General features: G+C 36.8%; 1 protein-coding gene and 1 pseudogene across 1 annotated transcript; one reads left to right on the forward strand and one right to left on the reverse strand.

The window, feature by feature from the left end:
* Positions 1–9727: 9727 nt before the first annotated feature.
* LOC142527496 (aluminum-activated malate transporter 4-like) lies at positions 9728–12794 on the forward strand (annotated as a pseudogene).
* Positions 12795–13016: 222 nt separating this feature from the next.
* Positions 13017–16151, reverse strand: LOC142525979 (membrane protein of ER body-like protein). Its single transcript, XM_075630259.1, has 8 exons — positions 15996–16151; positions 15270–15746; positions 15030–15164; positions 14839–14964; positions 14265–14705; positions 13704–13955; positions 13563–13624; positions 13017–13475 (listed from the first exon to the last, which is right to left on the reverse strand). Exons 1-8 carry the CDS (start codon positions 16126–16128, stop codon positions 13032–13034), a joined length of 2070 nt encoding a protein of 689 aa, XP_075486374.1. The 5' UTR covers positions 16129–16151; the 3' UTR covers positions 13017–13031.
* Positions 16152–16404: the final 253 nt, after the last annotated feature.

Consider the following 16404-nt stretch of genomic DNA (forward strand, 5'->3'; position numbering starts at 1 on the left):
CATCACTGCACGAAGCCTGGACATTGGAGGCATAACTGCAAAGAATATCTTGCCCAGAAGGGTTCTGGGAACGATATGTTCTATATTGAATTAAACACTTCAATTAACTATACTTCTTGGGTATTGGATACCGGCTGTGACTCACATCTCAGTAATGATTTGCAGGTGATGGGAAGAAGTAGAAGGCTGAGGGAATGTGAGACCTTCTTGAGGATGGGAAATGGGGCAAGAGTTGCTGCCAAGGCTATTGGAGATGTTAACTTGATTTTGAACAATGATTTTAAGTTAATTTTAAGAGATGTTTTGTTTGTACCTGATTTGGTTATAAACATTGTTTTCATTTATATACTTGATAAAGATGGATATTCTTGTTTATTTAGCAAGTGTATTTGCAACATTTACAAGAATGAATATTTAATTGGTATTGGAGAACTTGCAAAACGATCCATATAACTTAAAATTGAAAGATATTCCTCTACACAATGTCCAAACAATAACAACAACAAACAAATGAAAACAAGATACTCTAAATTCGACACAATTATGGTATGCTCGATTATGACATATTTCCCTAAGAAGAATGAACAAGATCATGGGAGTAGTCATGCTTGATATGCCTGATATTAATTCTCTCATGACTTGTGAATCCTGTCTGAAAGGAAATATGACCAAAATTTCCTTTAAGGGCCATGTGGAACAGGCCAAAAGGGTATTGGATTTGATCCATACCTATATGTGCGGTCCGCTTAGCATCACCACTAAGCATGGACATGCCTACTTCATCACCTTTACCGATAACTTTTCGAGGTATAGGTATGTGTATTTGATGAAATATAAATATGAAGCCTTTGAAAGGTTCAAAGAATTCAGAAGTGAAGTAGAGAAACAGTTGGGACGAAGCATCAAGTCACTTCGATCGGATCGAGGTGGTGAGTACTTGATTGTCGAGTTCCAAGAGTATCTTAGGGAGAATGGGATTTTCTCGCAGTGGACTCCGCCTGCTACACCGCAGTTGAATGGTGTTTTGGAGCATCGTAACGGGACTTTGATGGACATGGTTCGGTCTATGATGGGGTTCACAGAGTTGCCGTCATCCTTTTGGGGATATTCACTTGAGACAGCAGCACTGTTGTTGAACAATGTCCATTCAAAGGCAGCTGATAAGACACCATATGAGATATGGACGGGTAAGCCTCTCAAATATTCTTATCTTAGAATATGGGGATGCCCTGCTTATGTGAAGCAGACAGTGAGAGATAAATTGGATAGTCGATCCATTTTATGTTACTTTGTGGGATATCCAAAGAATTCAGTTGTATATTATTTCTATCATCCCCAAGAAACAAAGGTGTTTGTTTCTAGGAATGCAACCTTTTTTGGAAAATGAATTTCTATTGGATAGAAAAGGGAGATGATAGAACTCGAAGAGGTTCAAGAGACACCCACAATTGAAGAACCCACACCCAAAGAGCCAAGAGAGGAGACAAGCTCCTAGAAGATCCGAGAGAGTCTAGAAACCACCTATAAGGTATGGTCTGCTTCTTGAAGAGGGCCATGATGAGCCTAACCATGGATGTGATCCATTAACCTTCAATGAAGCGTTATCTGTTGCCGATTCATCCAAATGGCTTGAAGCAATGGAATTTGAGATGAATTCCATGCATTCGAAGCAAGTGTTGAATCTTGTGGATCCACCTTAGGGAACTGTTCCTATAGGGTGTAAATGGATTTACAAGATAAAACTTGGGGCGGATGGGAAGGTATTGACCTTCAAGGCACGATTGGTTGCAAAAGGATATACTCAAAGACAAGGAGTTCACTTTGAGGAAACATTTTCTCCAGTTGCAATGTTCAAGTCTATAAGGATATTGTTGGTTATAGCTGCATGGTATGACTATGAGATATGGCAGATGGATGTCAAGACATCCTTTCTTAATGGGGATATTAAGGAAGATATTTACATGTCTCAACCTGAAGGGTTTACATCTGTCGGAAGAGCATATGGTGTACAAACTTCAGAGATCTATTTATGGTCTAAAGCAGGCATCTAGGAGTTGGAACCTCAGATTTGATAGTATAATCAAATAGTTTGGTTTTAATAAGAATCCTGAGGAACCCTGTATGTATAAGAAGGTCAATGGGAGTGATGTGACATTCCTGGTGCTTTATGTTGATGACATTCTACTCATTGGGAATGATGTAAGGATGTTGCAATCAACTAAAATATGATCAGCGAGTAAGTTCTCGATGCAGGACTTGGGTGAAGCATTTTTTGTATTGGGAATACACATATGTAGAGATAGATCGAGAAGATTGCTTGGTCTCACCCAGTGACATTGATACCATCGTTAAGCGGTTCTCGATGGATGAGTCCGAGAGGACATCTAACAATGTGTCATGGCGTGTCCCTATCCAAGTTTATGTCTCCCAAGACTGATATAGAGATAGCGGCGATGACACGCATTCCGTATGCATCCGCAGTTGGTAGTATCATGTATGAGATGATATCTACACGTCCTGATGTGGCTTATGCAATAAGTGTAGTGAGTAGATATCAATCAAACCCTGATCTTCCACATTGAAAAGTTGTGAAAGACATCCTCAAGTATTTGAGAATGACCAATAAGTTGTTCTTGGTCTATGGGGGTGGAGAACTGAAATTGGAAGGCTATGCCGACTCTAGCTTCCATAGAGATATCGATGACTCAAAGTCAACCTCTGGGTTAGTATTCATGCTCAATGGTGTTGTTGTCTGTTGGAAGTGTTCCAAGCAAGACAGTACTGCGGATTCCACCACTGAGGCCGAATATATTGCTGGATCTGCTGCAGCAAATGAGGCTGTTTGGTTAAGGAATTTCGTCCAAGAGTTGAGCGTCATTCCTAATCGAGTTGCTCCAGTCCTGGTGTTTTGTGACAACACGGGAGCCAGTGCTCAGGCGAAGGAGCCAAGGTCTCATCAGAAATCCAAACATGTGTTGAGAAAGTACCACATCCTCCGAGAGATTGTGGAAAGAGGAGAAGTGTCGATTGACAAAGTCGGCTCTGCAGATAATGTTGCTGATCCACTAACTAAGCCTTTACTTGGACCTTTGTTCGAGAAGCATCGCGAATCGATGGGTTTGAAGCATATGGGTAGTTGGCTCTAGTACAAGTGAGAGATTGTTAGATTAGGTGGCCGTTGAGCCAAGTGTTGGCCGAGGGTTCACATTGAAACTATATGTATAAACAATCTTTATTTTAATAATATTTGAAATTATTGTTTTGGCACATATTTATCTGTATACACATGCTTGTTGCATAGATAAAGTTCTTGAATATATAAATAGTAGAAGGAATATGAGATGCTCATATGATGAGTATCATAAAACTCATATTTGCAATACTATATATTCCAAACAGTTCCTAGTCAATTTAGCCGCCGTTAAGAAGGATAAAGGCCGCTAGAGTTTGAGACTAGTATCTGCTATGTGAGTATCATGTTTCATTGGTAGGGGACATTGTGATGTCCGAGCATGCAGATATGTGCTCCTTGTAGAGAGCACTGAACAACCCTCCATAAAGGATTTTCCAAGTGGTTCTCACTTATCGAGTGGAAACGTCCTAGTTTATGGTTGTACATCATTAGTCCTTACGACCTGGGACAACATTGAGACTCTATATGCTAGCATTGCACTTTGACTTGTTTACTGACTATCATGGGGTCATCAGGTGGCAAGGTTGGGTGTTTTGTCGAAACATATAGGAGTCGATGCATTGCAGTCGGGGATTCACCACTTACCTTCGGGTATTGATATCCTATGCGATCTCATGTGTATGTAGTTTGAAATCTCTGATCAGAGTGTTGGTGATAATTATGAAAGGGGTTTCATAGATTACACCATCGATGCGACTACGACATGACACATAGTATCGATTCTTTGACAGCTCTCGATATACCAATAGTTGTCGAATCGGTCGGGATATATGAGATGAAGGGACCGTACCGTATGCTAACCATAATAGATTGATCCTTGCAGGCACTATCATTTGTTACATAGGGAATCATGTAAGCGATGATGCTTGGCGTTTAACATGATTGGTTGGGTACTATCAGACTTGAGTTCTGACGTTCTTATTATCAAGGAGTTGATAAGTAAGAATGGAGCATTTGTGGTATGCTCATATAAGGACATGTTTAGTCCCGAATCACATTGAGATGTGATCCCACAGCTAGTTGTATCATTGAATCATCGAGGGCCACACAAGTACTAGCTTTCTAGATCCCGTTGAGAACAAAAATAGTTCAATGTATTGAACGGCTTATAAAGGAGTTTATAAGCGCAAACAAAAATAGAAGTATGACTTTTATAAGAGGATTATGGGGAATGTGACTTTAAATTTGTGGAAGTGTTCCTAAATTAAAAATTGATCAAATAAATAATGTATTTGAAAATTTTGATTTTCATAAACATTATTATGGACTAAATTAAATTAATCTAAGTGTTGAATTAATTAAACACTAGTGGACCTAGTAAAATCCAAATAATTAAATTAATTCAAGTGTTGAATTAAATGAATAACATTGGGCCTTGTAGAGCCCAATTAGAAACAATTATTCAACTAGTGGGCTTGAGTAAGTTCAAGCAAGGTTTAATTAGTCTCAAATTTGTTTGAGACATTTAAATTAAAGTCAATGGGCTTTGTAATTGTTAAAACCCAAATAAAATTGCATGCTTGGAAGGTGAAGGGTTGGAGGAAAATTTTGAGTTAATGGCATGACATGCACATGCACTTGCAACTTTACACTTTAACTTTTTACACAATCAAGAAAAAGCCTTCCATTCTCTCCTTGGCACCTAGGTTGGCCGAAATTTTTAAAATAATTTTCCCTTGAATTTGCTTCTTCAATTGTTGGGGAAAGCTTATCCTTCTCAAAGAAAATCATCTAATTTTTCTTGTGTAAAATTAGAAGGGATCTTCCTAGTTGGTGGTGGGTTTAATTTTTGAGCAAGGAGTGCTCAAAGGAGGCTTGTAGATTTGTCTACCCATTGAAGAGCTAAGTTGTTCAACAACTTAGTTGAAGCCATCATCAATCCTTTGTGATTGATAGATAAAATTCTAAACACACTATGAATGTCATTTTTGTATTTTATGTTATTTGCTACACAATATATGTAGGGGTGCTCGGTTTTTATTGTAAAAATTTTGTTTTGAAACTTCCATTGCATATCCGGACACCGTAACCGATCCACTTTCAGTTTATACATGTTGAGTCTTTAGACTCACTAGACTTGATCGATGCAGGTGAGGACGAGTATGAGGAGACGAGGGGTGGGGACCAATGAGCCGGCTTGGACTACGCAGGAGGCTCAACCCGAGGACCACCAATATTTTTAAGATTTTATGCATGACGATTTTAATACTCCGACTTTTATGAGATTTCTTCACGTTGTTTGAACAAGTATTTTTAGCAAACTTTATTTGTGAACTTTTTATTGCAAATATTTTGGATGAACAGTTTATTTTAATCGAAATTTGAAGGTTTATTTCATATCTAGGAAAATTTTTACTTTTCCGCAAATTTTAAATTAGTTTAGAAGTACATTACGTCACAACTTCAGTATTCTGGAACTTGTGTTTATAATGACGAGGTCAGACAAGGAATGAAGGTTGCAATCAAGAGACTTCAACCAGACTAGAGTACTAAGCTTCGGCGATTAGTGATGTATATACATATATATGTATACATACATATACATATAATTTTTCCTTCTATATGTCATATATAATTCATAATAAATTTTTCATATTTTTCTTGTCGATTAAATTGTTCATGGAGCAGATAGATGAATTTGGACCATCACTCGCAAAATTGGCAGTGAAAAAAAGTCTCCTAGGTTTATTGTTTTTTATTTGAATTTATATTTTATTATAAATTGTAAATTTAAAAATATATATCTTTATGTTATTTGTATTAGCTGAATGTTGGAATGACTATGGTGATGATGCTACACACCTTAAAAAAATTGCATGAAAAGTTTTAAGCCAAACATGCTCGTCTTCTAGGTGTGAGAGAAATTGGAGTACATGGTCTTTCATACACACAAAGCTTCGTAATCGTTTCGTTGCAGAGAAGCTTCACAAATTAGTTTATGTTCATTATGACATCGGCTCAGGGTACGAAACTTGATGTGTGGAAAAAAAGATGACGATTATTACAGCCTTATAGACCTCAACCACATTTTTCATGATGATATCTTAAGAGAATGGATAAGGGATAATGAACAGCCTGTTTTACAAGATAATGATTTGTCATGGATAGATGAAGGAATTCAAAATATAGATGCTAAAGAAACCAACGCAACCAATAGTGTTCAGAGTTGTGGAAAACATAAGAAACAGGCCCAAACGTCATTAAAATTGAAAGGGAAAAAGGTTATATCGAGAGATGATAATGAAGATAGTGAAGATAATAATAAGAGTGGTGATAGTTATGTTACAGATGATGGAAATAATCAACAAGTACGTGGAAAATATCACAAATTACAAGATACAACAAATGATCAAAGTCATCAGGATGACCAACATATCACAGGTATGACATGGGAAAAAGGAGATGAAAATTATTATGCAACACAAGATAATGATCATGGTTACCGTCCTGGAATTGAGGAACAATGTTGTTTCTCGGAAAATTTATCGGAATTCTCTAGTGCCAGTGATGAAGAACATTCAGCTTATTCTTCTCAACCATACATGGGTATTGAAGAATATATAAGATGTCTTGGATTGGGGGAAATCGACAAATTTAAATGAGAGATAATTATAAATCGATGAGTTAAAATTGGGACTCTCAAAATGTTGGGTATGATCTGACTGGATATCAATCAGGTGGATATGGATATCAGTGTAATTATAATTCTAGACACGATTCTTTTGATAGATCATTTGATTTTTCAACATCTTGTAACAAGGAATTATACATCATGGATTTGATTATGGGTCGTCTCAATAGATTGGTGATAGATACCATGAATCTTCATCATCTATATGGCGTGGTGTATAGATCTTCAAGTACAGCTAATAGTTCTAGTGGGTATCGTGGATTCAGCTACTATAATCATCGTGACGAAACATATTACGAAATCAATCATCTGATTCTAATGATCTTTCGTCATCTCAATCTAATCAATATCCATATGGACAATTAAATCAATATCCAAATGTTCGAAATCAATTTAATCAACGGGATACTCATGGAGAATATAACAATGATTTTGCTCATCCGCGTCACTCCTCATGATATTAGCTTTGGTAATTTATAATTTTTAGTGTGTATTTCTTATTGTGTTATTATTGTAAAATAGATTTTTATTGATATATTAATTTGTAATAACTTCATGTATTTTATGTTTTAGTATAATGTAATTTATATTTAAATTTTTTTATTAATTTTTTGAATTTATTAATTTTTTTATACAACTGTTCCACAATCGTTCCGCGACATAACATTGGAACTGGAACAGTAGTTGTCGTTCCAAGCACCGCAATCGTTCCGACGAACCATGACTGCAAGAATTTGACCTAGAAATTAAAGATAAAAAGGGTGTAGAGAATGTTGTGGTATATCACTTGTCTAGACTTGAATATATCAGTAGTGACTGCCTAGATACTGACATCGATGACTAGTTTCCTGATAAATAGTTATTTGTGCTGACAAACTATCCAGTGTATGCGAATTTTGAAAATTTCCTTGTGATTGGCACACCTCATCTGAATCTGTCATTTCGCCAACGAAATAAATTCTTTTCTGACATGAAATATTATTTTTGGGAGGAACCTTTTTTGTCTAAGATCTGTGCAGATTTCATAATAATGAAATGTGTTCCAGTAGAAGATATGGGCAAATTCTGAACCACTACCATGATTGTGAGGTATGTGGTCATTTTGGACCAACAAGAAAAAAGTGGAAGATATGGGAAAATTCTAAATTACTACCATGATTGTGAGATATGTGGTCATTTTGGACCAACAAGAACAACAGTAATGATACTTGAATATGACTTTTATTGCCATTATTTTTAAGGATGATCGTGCTTATGTTCTTACGTGTGTTAGAAGCTAGGGCACAAATAACGTCTCTAATAGTCATAAGATATTATTAAATAATATCATTGAATTTGAGGTTTTTGTTGCATAGGGTGTGGATTTAATGGGACTATTTACCACTTCTTTTAAAAAAAATACATTTTGGTTGTGGTTGATTATGTGTCTAAAGGGTAGAAGCGGAGGTTTGTGTCACTAATGATGCTCAGGTGGTACTGAAATTTTTGAAGAAAAATATTTTTAATCGATTTGGTGCATCACGAACAATCATTAGTGATGGTGACACCAATTTTTGCAACAAAATTTTTAAAATACTATTTATAAAATATGGTGTCACTCGCAAATTTTCTACTCCATACCATCCCTAATCAAACGAATATTGGAAAAGTGAGTGAGCATAAATAGGAATGATTGGTCTATGAGGTGGGATGGTGCTCTATGCACTCATCAGACTACATTCAAAATATCTATAGACACTACACCATGTAGACTACCATTTTGGTAAGACGTGTAATTTACTAGTAGATTTACAACAGAAGGCATATTTGTAACTAAAGCTGTGACGTCTACTGTTTTAAAAAGTTGCAAAATTTTTTTACAAGCTTATTTTCCAAAAATATTAGAATTGTCCATGCATGCAGGACTACTGAAAAATACACTTTTTTTTTAATAATCGTAGTCAAGTGACAAATGAAATAAAAAAATTTGCCAACACGGCCATCAACCATGAGTGAACAACATAAAACAAGTAAAACCTGAAAATCATCAACATAACAAATTACTCAACTGATCATATCTACTCAAAACTCATAAAATCATGATGTGTGGAAAAGTTTGGTCCTCGGGTCGTGTGCGCACAGCCAGCCCTGCCTACTCAGAATTTGGCACCTCCAGTCTCTTGATCGACATGCTCACCTGCATCATTCACACCTAGAGAGTCTAAACACTCAACACACCTGTATCGTGATAACAAATACATATACATATCATGCATCAATGAAAAATATCGTAATCAATATATATTTTATGATCGTGAAAAGTAGTTTGCATAATTAAAAACTTGTCAAGCATAATCATAATCATAGTACATATCATCATATCAACATATACATGTTCATTCTCTTAATTTGAATTTCGTTCATTAGCTGTGACTTTCGTATCATCATGTCAAGTCGATGGTTCCATCTACGTGCAATTGAAGTAACCGGCAACGAGGACATCAGCGACAACATTACCTATCCACTGAGCCCTAGCCTTACATGTCAGCATGTCATTGTATTAGTTACAACCAACTCTTATCTTTCAAAAACGTGTCATCACATTCATCACTTGATAAAAGCATACATATACTTAATTTTTCCTTAAAACCAAACCTGCACCGTATCTCTGTTTATAAAAAAATTAGCTCAAAACCCAATTTCTTGCACGGCTACTTCTGTTTGTTCATGTTTTTGTAAAACTATCAGCTGATGGCTGCAAATTATGGATCACCAAGGCAAGGTTTTGTAGAGAGAAGCAAAGAAGAGAGATTGATTTCGCGGGAAATCTACTCTGACGTTGGATTTGGTAGTTCTTGCGTCAGAGATGAGGGCTGTTTGCTCCGGATTTTTCGTCTCATGGGTCAAAAGTTTTCCTAGTTGTGGAGCGATGTTAAGCAAATTGGCACTTGGTTCATGTGAAATGGGAAGATCCGACCCGAGAAAAGTGGCGTTTGCCGCTAAAATGAGCATCGCTTTGTCTCTGGTGTCGTTTCTTGTGTTTTTTAAGAAGCCCAGTAATTTTATTAGCCGACACTACATCTGGGCTATTCTTACTGTTGTTGTTGTGTTTGAATTTAGCATAGGTAAGTTCTGAATTTTCCTTTTCTTGGCTACAACTGATGCTTAATGTTGATGTGGCGGCTTAGGTAGCTTTATTCCCTAGATTCTGAATATGTTTCGTCTGAGCTGGAGATTTTTAAATATCTGGGAGGTCTTGAATATTTGCTTCGTTTTAAATTTTTTGTTTGTAAGTTGCTCTTCTTCATTGCGTTTGGTTCACTGAGTTTTGCTTTTGACTTGTTCTTTTTTGTTTGTGCCTTAACTCTTTATCCTTAGCGTTATTATTGTGGGTTAATTCAGCATTAGGTAACATGTTATTTCATTGTTTCATTGCTATTGAAATAGTTCATCTATTGTAGTTTGATTATTTTTACCTCATGAATCGTTTGCCATTTATTTTCTAGTTTGTAGATTTTTTTGTATATTGATCAATTGTTTATAGAAATTTACGTAGTTGATGGGCTGCTTTTATATAGGAGCTACACTAAGTAAAGGTTTAAACCGGCACTGGGGACCTTGTCTGCTGGAGCACTGGCTCTTGGGATTGGACATTTGTCTGAGATGGATGGACAGCTTCAAGAAGTGATTATTGTAATTGGGATTTTTGTTGCAGGTCTGTTTTAATTGATTGATGTGATTTTGTTCTCTTGAAACATGGACAGTGGCATTAACGGGTGTTTATGCTTTTCCGTGTTCTAGATTTTCTCGCTAGCTACTTGAAGTTGCATCCAGCAATGAAGCAGTACCAATATGGTTTTCGGGTGTTCTTGTTGACATATTGTATGGTATTGGGATCAGGATCTTCAAAATTTGTTGAAACAGCTGTCTCGAGATTGCTGCTTATTGCTATTGGGGCTGGTATATGTTTGCTTGTAAATATATGTATTTACATCATTTGGTCTGGGGAGTTTTTGCATAAGCTTGTCGTAAAGAATTTCAGGAGTGTTGCTACTTCACTGGAAGGTTAAGTTTTAGTTAAACGAGTACCAATTTCATGTGTATTAATAATTGATGTTTGTTTGTGAAATTTCTATTCTTGAACTTTACATTGCATGTTGTATGTCTAGGCTGTGTCAACATGTACTTGCAGTCTATTGAATACAGTAGAATACCTTCAAAAATTCTGGTGTACCAGGCGTCGGATGATCCTCTGTATAGTGGATATAGAGCTGCGGTTGAGTCGACTAGCCAAGAGGAGTCTTTGGTATGCTTCTTGATTAGTATGCACACTTTATGCTCAGTAGAGAAAATATGATCTGTTTTTTTAGCATCTTCGTTTCATTTTCAGTTAAATTTTGCTGTATGGGAACCACCTCATGGCCATTACAGAATGTTCAATTATCCTTGGAATGAATATGTTAAAGTCAGCGGGGCTTTGAGGCATTCTGCATTCATGGTGATGGCGATGCATGGGTGTATACTTTCAGAAATACAGGTAATTTAGCTATGTGCATTCTTTCATGGTGTCGCTTGAGGTTAGATTTGTCTCCTAATCCCATTATCTTTAGCTCTGTGCACTGTTAAGCAAACCTGAGATTAAGGCTGCAAAAGCTTTGTTATTATCCAAAATTAATCGTTAAATCATATTATGCGAGCCTTGAAAATATTCTACTTGAGATTACTTTGAATTCTGCAGCGGTTCGTGACTTCTTTTCTAATTTTTGCGTGGAGCCAAAAAATGTTCCAAAAAGGATATCACTGGCTTATGGATTCCTTCCTCATATTTAAACTATTTCATTAAAGTTATCGACAGAACTAAGACTAGTTTTTAAGGATGGGATTTAGAAAGTTGGGACTGAAGGAGCTAATGTGTTGCGACTGCTGGGTGAAAAAGTAGAGAAAATGGAAAAACTTAGCCCACAAGACATACTCTTGGAGGTTCATGATTCGGCAGAGGATTTGCAGATGATGTTCGACCAAAAGTCGTACCTTTTGGTAAATGCAGAGAGTTGGGAAAGTGGAAAACGGCCAGGAAAATTCTCAGATCCTGAACAACTCCAAGAAATCAAGGATAACGATAAAAGGCCATTTGTAATGAATTCCCTCGGTGAATCTTAAATCGACTCTGTCAATGCGAAATTTTGATCCACATAATCCAAACGCTAGTGTTGTATCTGTTTCACAATGGGGTTCTGGAGAAAATGTGCTTAGACAGCAAAAAATGTGGCCATCACGTCTCTCACTTATTAACGATTCCATTCCCAATGAGAGAGAGGTGAGGACATATGAAAGCGCTAGTGCATTGTCACTTGCAACATTTACTTCTTTGTTGATTGAGTTTGTTGCGAGACTTCAGAATATCGTGAATTCACTTGAGGAACTCAGCGAGAAGGCTAAATTCAGGGAGCCTGTTGAGTCAAGTGGAACAAAAAGTGTTGGCTTCTGGGCCTGGCAGCTCAAACGGATAGGCAGCAAGGATTAATGCTGTTTACTCTTTCTTGAACTACGATGTGGTGGGGTATGATTGGTTTTACCTTACTTTTGACAGTGTATTTGTACTGATGAAATGATATATATGCATGTATGCTTAAGTTCTTTGGGCCTTCGAAGGTCGAGGATGTAAAGAGGAACCAATAAGTGGAGCAGAAATGGGGCTAGATGGTTTTTCAGACACGAAAACGTAAAAACCTCACCACCTGTGCTGCGAAATAGGCAAACGAACTGTGCCAATAAATTATCTAGAATTTGATTTATGTTTTTCTATTGCTTATTTATTTTTTAAAATTTGAATTTTCATATTCATATTTTTAAAAGTTTCAAGCTTGTTAGGTGGTTGGCACATGTTTGTATCACTTTATACTTTTATCAACCTTCATGACTCCATAGATGTATGTATTTGTTTATCAGACAGCCAATACATTTAGCACTCACATTTTCATTATGTAACTTGCTATCTCGTTGATATTACTCCAGAGATCTAACTTGTTTATCAGACAGCTGATAAATGGTTCAAGTTTGTCGTTGGGTTTCACAAAGAAAAATGTAGCAAGGAAACCATTTGAACGCAAAATCTCACAGTTTCGGAATTTGAAAATGGAGAACTCATGAAACATAAATCAAACACTCACTGCAGAAATCAGATCAGCAAAAGCAATGGGATCCAGGCGTGAGTTATGGACGAAGAGGTCAATAAGAAGCCCATGTTGAGTCTCGATTAAAAATCATATCAGAAACTGAAGTTGATTGGAACAGACCAATCCTCTCCAAAAATCTTTTCACAAGCACACCGGCAGCATATGAAATTCCCGAGGCCATGAATCCCAATATAACAAAATTTACGACTGTTTTTACGTAAGCCTTAGGCGGTTTACACACATAGGCCTTTCCAATAGATAGAGCGCTAATGCACACGAGAGAGACTGCTCCTACCACCACAAGTTTTAGTTCTCTTTCTTCACTTTGCCGGAATGAAAAACCATACACTACGATAGGCGTTAAGCCAAATATGAGGTATGATAGAACGCAAACTATTGCATGAAGTTTGAAATTCCGCCTTTGGCTTAGGAGTTCTTGATATAGATCACTTTGACTGGTTCTTCGGTCTGTTTGCTCACATCTTAGTTCCCAAAGCTGCAATTTTAGTATCATCAACTTATTTTCTTATTTGCGTTTGCATGTAGATGATGATTCTTGTTTCAAAAGGGTTAGTGTCCTTACATTGTGACAAATGACGAAGAATCCTCCTATCAGATTGGCCATTCCGAGAGCTAGAATATTCACTGTGATTCAAGAGAAGAAGTTTATACAAAGCCATAGATCTAGCACTTTATTGCAATAAGAATGTTATATGATGCTTACATGTGGTGGCATCACCTGCAGCTGCAGATGACACAACACTTAGGCTGGTAATCAACTCCGCCAATCCACCATAAACTATGCTCTTAATAACTTCTATTTTAGAATTTCTTCTAACATCGTCTGTTCGTTCTTGCGCTGGTATACCAGTCTGAGTGGTAGGTTGTGTTGGAATGGCTGTTTCCGCTGGAATGACTATGCCTTGAATTATTTCAGTGGCTGGATATGAGTCTATAGTTATTACAGTATCCTCCCCTGCATAAAAAATCACACGATAAAAAATAGAAAAGAAATGTTAAAGGAAGACTTATGGTTGCTTTTTACATGATAAAAATTAGAAAATGTTAAAGGATGCCATATGGTTGCTTTGAGATTGGATAAGATACTACCAACATTTACCGTGGAGGCATCTTTAATGGATAAAATACTGTCTAATTTGGTCTTTGTAGTAACTTCTTGTGACATTTCAGTTGGATATACTTGGCCTCTCAGTTTAAAGGACAGAATGATTACCTTGTGAGGACTATAGCTATGAAAGATTCAAGGTGAAAACCTTCTACGTACCCGTGCTTCCCTTCTGAGCTGTCTGAATGAGTATTTGGCCTCCCTCAGATTTCTCAATATTAGTAGATCCATCGTTTGAGAAGATCACCAGATTTGATCCACCTTTTCTTGAAACGGAGATAGCATCTTGTGCAGGTTCTTCATTAACAATTTCATTTTCGTCTACTATAAGTGTTGTTACCAGTAGATCACTGCCATGAGTGACTTGGACATCTTTGCTTATGACTGGTTCTTTCAAGTGATAGCCAGGGACTACTTCAACCTCTTCATTGCCTCTTATTGGTTCTTTCAAATGATAACCAGCGAATACTGCAAGCTGCTCCTTGCTTCTTATTGGTTCTTTCAAGTGATAGCCAGCGACTACTTCAAACGGGTCATTACTTATTATTGGTTCTTTCGAATGATAACCAGCGACTACTTCATGCCGTTCCATTTTAACATCTGAAAATAAAATTTGGTGGCATTCATCAAAACCATGAATTCAACGGTCTCGTCCTATTAGACTTTTAATGGGAAAAAAGTTAAAGCTGATTACCATACCTATCTTCTCCGTTATTTTCTGTGGTTCAGGAAAATCCATTTGTGGAATGTTCATGCCTTGGAGACAATGAGATCTTATCTTCACGTTCCAAAGTGCCATCGTTTTCTGCAGTCCCTAAAAGTGAACCAGAAGCACGAGGAACATCTGTACCGTACCGTACTGTGCCTTAATCAGTTATATGATATACATAGAGGACAATGGAATGAGCCAAGTAAACTAGTTACCTTGCTCAATTGTTGTGTCCTGGTTGTGTGGTGCAAATACGGAGGAAAGCCAGCTCTTTTTACGTGGTACTTGTTCATCCCGGACATTTTCTTTCCTACTCTGGTCCCCAAATTTCCAGAACTTGAACCCATTTCCTGAATAGGTAAAATTGTTTTGAATTGAATATGCTAACTACATAATTAACATGTAGATTTTTCTGTTTATCCTATAAAACTCATTAGCAATGCACGAATCGGTACCAGTTGGAATGAAAAAGCTGAAGCATGAGAAACATCTGAATAAATCGGGCCCTGAGTCACGACTGACATCTTCTTCTGCACCAACAATATGGTGAGGATGAACTTGATCATCAGATTCCTGAACTGGTGGTTTTTCTGTTTTGTTACGCTTAACCGAAATTTGAATTTTGCCGCGTTTTCTTTTGCGAAGAATAACCCTTCCTGTGATGCAAGAATTGCAGTTAGGACAGTATAGATCATGCGTGTTTTGTTTTTGTATTACCGTTTCGACGTCATATTCTGTTTCCTCGTTTATCAGATCAATATCTGCACTTTCAATCTCTTCAGAAGCCTTATAACCATGGGTGTTTCGTGTTTGTAACACTGCTTCGACGTCATATTCTGTTTCCTCGTTTATCAGATCAATATCTGCACTATCAATCTCTTCAGAAGCCTTATAACTATGAGATGATACCTCCATCTTTCCATGCCCAACACCTGAACTCACATGTTTTCAAGTAAGATCTTTTTAACCTTACTTAATAAACTAAAGTTGGCAGTTAAGTCTAAAAGTGTAGACTTAACCTTGGATTCATATACTATTCTTCCAAATTTCTTAGATTCTCCCTTCAAGAACACAAAGAATTACTAGTTCTGCATAGTCCAAGTATCATATATAACCTACTTCTAAAAACAGCAGTATCATATACAACCCATTTTTTGAATTAATATCTATAATCTACTGACCCTCAGTTATAAATTTTAAAATTTTGTCATGCATGTAATTGCCCATTATGATTCTGAATGTGGTCAATACAGACACTTCCATTCTGATATGTCCAACTGCAGATTCGACACTTCCATAATCCCTCAGAAACATTTTTAGGAACTATCATTATTTATTACCACTCACTAGTTACCAGAGTTTCAAGAATTTATCAGCCAAGTAGAAATGATATGGCTGGGTCCTGATTGATCTCACAACTAACAAGGTGTGTTTAAACTGGAACTAACTACACTCTTCTCAGCATTATCCCCTAAACTAACCAAATGTTTGCGTGATATCAAATCTTTTGCCATTTTTTGAACAGAAATTTTTATACTTGATGTGAATTCAAATGAGCAAATTAAGGCGTCTAGCATCCAAGAATGAAAC

This window comes from Primulina tabacum, chromosome 15 (assembly GCF_025594145.1).
Source record: "Primulina tabacum isolate GXHZ01 chromosome 15, ASM2559414v2, whole genome shotgun sequence".
Classification (NCBI taxonomy): Eukaryota; Viridiplantae; Streptophyta; class Magnoliopsida; order Lamiales; family Gesneriaceae; genus Primulina; species Primulina tabacum.